Source organism: Arachis ipaensis, chromosome B05 (genome assembly GCF_000816755.2).
Source record: "Arachis ipaensis cultivar K30076 chromosome B05, Araip1.1, whole genome shotgun sequence".
Lineage (NCBI taxonomy): Eukaryota > Viridiplantae > Streptophyta > Magnoliopsida > Fabales > Fabaceae > Arachis > Arachis ipaensis.
Window position 1 is genome coordinate 127,747,284 of NC_029789.2, and position 5,244 is coordinate 127,752,527.

The 5,244-nt window shown below is 36.1% G+C and overlaps 1 protein-coding gene across 1 annotated transcript; it reads left to right on the forward strand.

The window, feature by feature from the left end:
- On the forward strand, positions 346–3,753 carry LOC107644082 (protein SHOOT GRAVITROPISM 5). Its single transcript, XM_016347874.2, has 3 exons — positions 346–962; positions 1,048–1,447; positions 2,294–3,753. Exons 1-3 carry the CDS (start codon positions 851–853, stop codon positions 3,390–3,392), a joined length of 1,611 nt encoding a protein of 536 aa, XP_016203360.1. The 5' UTR covers positions 346–850; the 3' UTR covers positions 3,393–3,753.

The window sequence follows — 5,244 nt, forward strand, 5'->3', positions numbered from 1 at the left end:
TTCTCTAAAATTATTCATTTTATATAAAATATCTTGTATATCTTTTATAGAGAAACAAATATGATCGGCTTATTATATAAAATAAAACAGAGTATAAATAACGGTTGCGTGTATATATACATACATACAGAGATATATAGAATGTGACAAAAATAGTTAACTTACGTGTGTATTGTAGGGGAAATTGGGGTTGTATTTATGCATGCAAAGCAAAAAAGAAAAAAAAAAAGAAAAAGGAAATTACAGTGTAACGAAATAATGAAAGGGTTTTGTTTCTTTGTGAGGGGATTTTTTCTCTAATTAAATGGAAAATTATTTATATATGTGAATGAATGGAGCCCATAGAGGTGCTTGTGGGATCAAGTTTCGAGCATTGTGATTGGGTCTCACTCTCTCTGTCCCTCTTTTTGAAAGTGCTTATTAAGGGAGAGAGAGAGGAGAGAAGTGAAGGGGGGCTATTACAGACAATCCCTGCTGAAGATGAGGGTTGGAAGCAACAACAAGAGAGAGAGACTTTGATAGATAGAGAATTAGAGAGAGAGAGAGAGAGAGAACCAAAGAAAAACAAAGCTGCTATTGCTTATGTGTGTGTGTGTGTGATAGAGAGAGAGAGAGGAAGTAAAAAAAAAAAGGAAATAAATAAAGCTGAAAGCTCAAAAGCAAGCTAAAAAGAAAGAAAGCTGAGGAAACCGAAAGGGTAGAAAGAAAAGGAGAATTAGCTTTTGTTTTTTCATTATTTTCTTTCTTTCTCCCTCTTCTTCTCTTCTTTTTCTTCTTCTTCTTCTCTCTATCATCATCATCGTCATCATCAATTGCCATACAGTGAAGAACAAGAACAAGTAGAGTCACCATGTTAGCGAATAACTCTTCAGTAGCTCCAAGTTCAGAACCATTTTCTTGTGCTGATAATAATAATGGCACTCCGAGCAATAAAAGGAAGAGAAGACCCGCAGGAACACCAGGTAGGTCAAGAAAATATTCCAGCAAGTTATTGATTTGATGGTTAATTAATAATAATTAATAAGTGATTGGAATTGAAATATGTAGATCCAGATGCAGAGGTGGTGTCGCTGTCGCCAAAGACGTTATTGGAATCGGATCGATATGTGTGTGAGATCTGCAACCAGGGCTTCCAAAGGGACCAGAACCTGCAGATGCATCGGAGGAGGCACAAGGTGCCGTGGAAGCTTCTAAAGAGGGAGACGCCGGTGGTCAGGAAGAGGGTCTTCGTGTGTCCGGAGCCTACTTGCCTGCACCACGACCCTTGTCACGCGCTCGGAGACCTTGTTGGGATCAAGAAGCACTTCCGCCGCAAGCACAGCAACCACAAACAGTGGGTCTGCGAGCGCTGCTCCAAGGGCTACGCGGTGCAGTCCGATTACAAGGCTCACCTCAAGACCTGCGGCACTCGCGGCCACTCTTGTGACTGCGGCCGCGTCTTCTCCAGGTATTCATAATCTCGTAAAACCTGTTGTCACTCTAGCACTCCTCTTATAATAATTTCAATTATTCTTTTCATTTACCAAAAACAGTATCTTTATAAAACTGGATAGATCTATTATATGATTTCAGAATTTGAGTTTCATCACCTTTCTCTTTTTCTCTCTATTTCATGTGCTACTCTTCTTCTTCTTCTACTTGTTAACATTTTTAAATGAAATGATGATGAGCAATTTAGCTGATGACCTTGCCCAGCTCTATTGTTTCTACATAGGTTTTGACTTGGGAAGAAAAAGTTAAATTAAATGTATTTTTTTCTTTTCCTTTCTGGATAACTAAAAAATAAGATAATTAATAAGAAAAATAATTTGACTGATGGAACCTTAATATAAAAGTGTTTTTTTTTTCTTCCAAATATTACTTTTTATTTTTGTCTAGAGCAATACTTAGAACTGTTCATTGACAGTTGGAGAACACGGTTCCCAAAACACAGTTTTTCCGTTGGTTTCGCTTAACTGTTTTTAATTTTTAATGTGATGAAAATAATAATAATGTTTCTTCATGATTCTCTCTCCTTTGTAATAATCTGTTCCATTGACATTGTTGGTTGTTCTTATAGAATGTGCACTAGAGCACACACAGAATGCAAATCTCTCTAATTTGGCTTCCCTTGACTCCTTTTGTCCTTTATCATATTTAGTGGAAAACGGAACCTCCCTTCTTCCCCTTTGAAAAACCCACTCGATACCTTTTCCCAACCACCTTTTATATCCCACTTTTTCATCCCTTTTTCCTTTTTCTCTTTTTCATATATATAACACTAAGATTATTCTTTGTTTGTATTTGTGATTAGGGTGGAGAGCTTTATTGAGCATCAAGATGCTTGCAACATGGGGAGGCTTAGGACAGAATCTCATCATAATCATAATCATAATCATCAACAACCACCAACTCCAACTGCATGTTTATCAAGAACAGCTTCAAGTCCAAGCCCTTCAAGAAGTGAAACCAATTTCAGCACTGCTCCATGGCAACCAACATCATCAACAACAACAACAACACCAACAAGCCTTGTTGTGATCGCAAAACCAATAACAACAACAACAGAACCACCTTTCTTCAACAACACTAACCCTACCCCAATTCTAGCCACTGCTGAAACATTCCTATTCAAGAAGAGTAACACCAGCAACAAACTCCTTCACCCAAACTTGGATCTTCAACTCTCCACCACCACCACCACCACCATGATGATGAACAACAACAATTCGATCCCCAATGTTGATTTAACACTATCACCAAAGAGTGATAATAATCATCATCAGCAGCTTCAAAACCAGCAGCATTCAACACAGCTGCAACTCTCCATTGGTGGAACAACCTCGTCAGACATTAGCGAGAACAATAACAAGAACGACTCATCAAACAGGAACTCGTCACCGAAAGAGAGCATCAACAGCAGCAACGAGAACAAGCATGCGACAGCAACAAGCATGGCTTTACGGGTTCAAGAACAAGCGAGGGAGCAACTAAGGTTAGCCATGGCGGAGAAAGCGTACGCAGAAGAAGCAAGGAAACAAGCAAAGAGGCAGATAGAAATGGCGGAACAAGAGTTCAACAATGCAAAGAGGATAAGGCAACAAGCGCAAGCTGAACTCGACAAAGCTTGCGCTCTCAAGGAACATGCAATGAAGAAGATAAACTCAACCATCATGCAAATCACGTGCCATTCTTGCAAGCAACACTTTCATCTTCAACCACCACCAGTATCTGCTACAGCACCACCAGATGAAAATTCCTTGGTTCTCAGTTACATGTCTTCTGGAATCACCACCGAAGGTGCTGGAGAAGTTATAGAGAACAATAATAACGATCATGATACTACTACTACTACTATTACTGATAATAATAATAATAATGGGAAGAAAGCATCTACAGCTACTAACTCTTAGAACAAGAAAGAAGAAGAAGAAGAAGAAGATCGTCATCATATCCATCTTCATCTTCATCCACATCATTATCATCTTTCCATGTACTACCACCCTTTTTTATTTTCTATTTTTTGAGCTAATTAATTATATCTTTGTGAATTGGTATACCAAGTGAAGAAGAAGAAGTGAAGTGAGTGGGATTAATATAATGTAAGTGGGGTTAATTAATTATGAATAGGCTGGGGAGGGAGAGAGAAAATTAAAAGTAATAGAGATGAGTGTTAATGGTGTTGGTTCTTCATGTATAACTCGTTGCAAGTTTGTGATGATGCCATGTTATATTTGTTAATTAAATTTGGTATAAGTGAAGATAATTATGTTACGTAGTGTATGTAATGATAACAAGTACATGTTAAAATTGTTACTCGGGGAATAGCACTAATTAGGAAAAAATGATACAAGGTTATTGTACATAATAAGTTTTGTGTGTGTATATAAATGGAGTGATGGAATTGAATGTATGGGGGTTTATTTGGGTGGCAGAGAGTGCAATGAATAAGGGGCGTCAGGGAGGGAGGAAGTAGAGACTGCTAAAGTTTTTGTTGTTTTGGATTATCTGTTTGGACTATGTTGTGTGGTAGGGCAGATTTCGGAGAACACTATTTCATCAGCATTAAACAACTCTACTGACAAAAATATTTAAAAGAGGTAGAGACTATTATTCACATCATCAGAAAAAATCAATACAAAGCCTAGCTACTACTCCTGCCACTCTTCTTCATTAGTCATCACTGCTCTCACACTCACTCACACATGTATCCACGGATTAGTGAAACCACCAAGCTTATATATATTCAAAAAACAACAATTTTCTGTTATTTTATTTATTTTTAATACGTACTTTACATGTTAATATTAATATTTTATTATTAATCACTATATAAATATATGTGCTAATTAATTTTGTATGGATATATAATATTTTTCTAAAGATAATATAGGAATTATAATTTTAAAAAAAATGAAAACAGAAAAAAAGAGAAATTGAATAGAGAAATAGATATTGTCCTTGGTTTTAGGGTGCTATATTGTTCTGGCAACATATAAATGTGAATGGAAAAGGTGGAGAGAGAGAGAGGAGCATGTTTTTCAGTGCCACTGTTGAAAGGGGTTAATGACAGTCACAGAACTCAGTAGTCCCTCTCAAGGGGTCTCTAAGGCACACAGACTCAGACACAAACAAACTCTATTCATCTCATCATCATCATCATTCATTCACTCTCTTTCTTTCTCTCTCTTGTTGCATCAGAATCAGGGCCATTGTTGCTGGCAGCAGAAGTGGGCGCACAGAGAGCAGAACCAAGAACCAGCATCTTTCCAAATATGCAGAGACCATTCAAAGCTTTTCGACTTTATTTGAATCCTATTTCTATTGCATGTCTTGTGATAAATAACACCCACTATTCCAAACACCCATTACATACTTACTTGTGCACCAATCACACTGCCTCATGCAACCACTTACAACTGAATTTCCATTCCAATATCAACACAAACCTCTGATCCTCACAAATTATTATACTCAATCCACATTAACTAATAACATTAATTAACATTACATATAACACGTATAACATTGACCACCCTTTGGAAATATTAGGTTACCGGTATTTATGTATTTTTTGACATTTATAAAATATACATTAGTTTTTTAAAATTTAGATTTTTTAAAATAAGAATTAATCATAATTTTATATATAAATATGTTTTTTAACTTAGTTCTAGTAAATTTTATTTTTTTAATTATTTTATTATTGTATTCTTTAATTAATAAAAATTTAATTTTATCATTCTGTGTGTAAAATATCTTAAC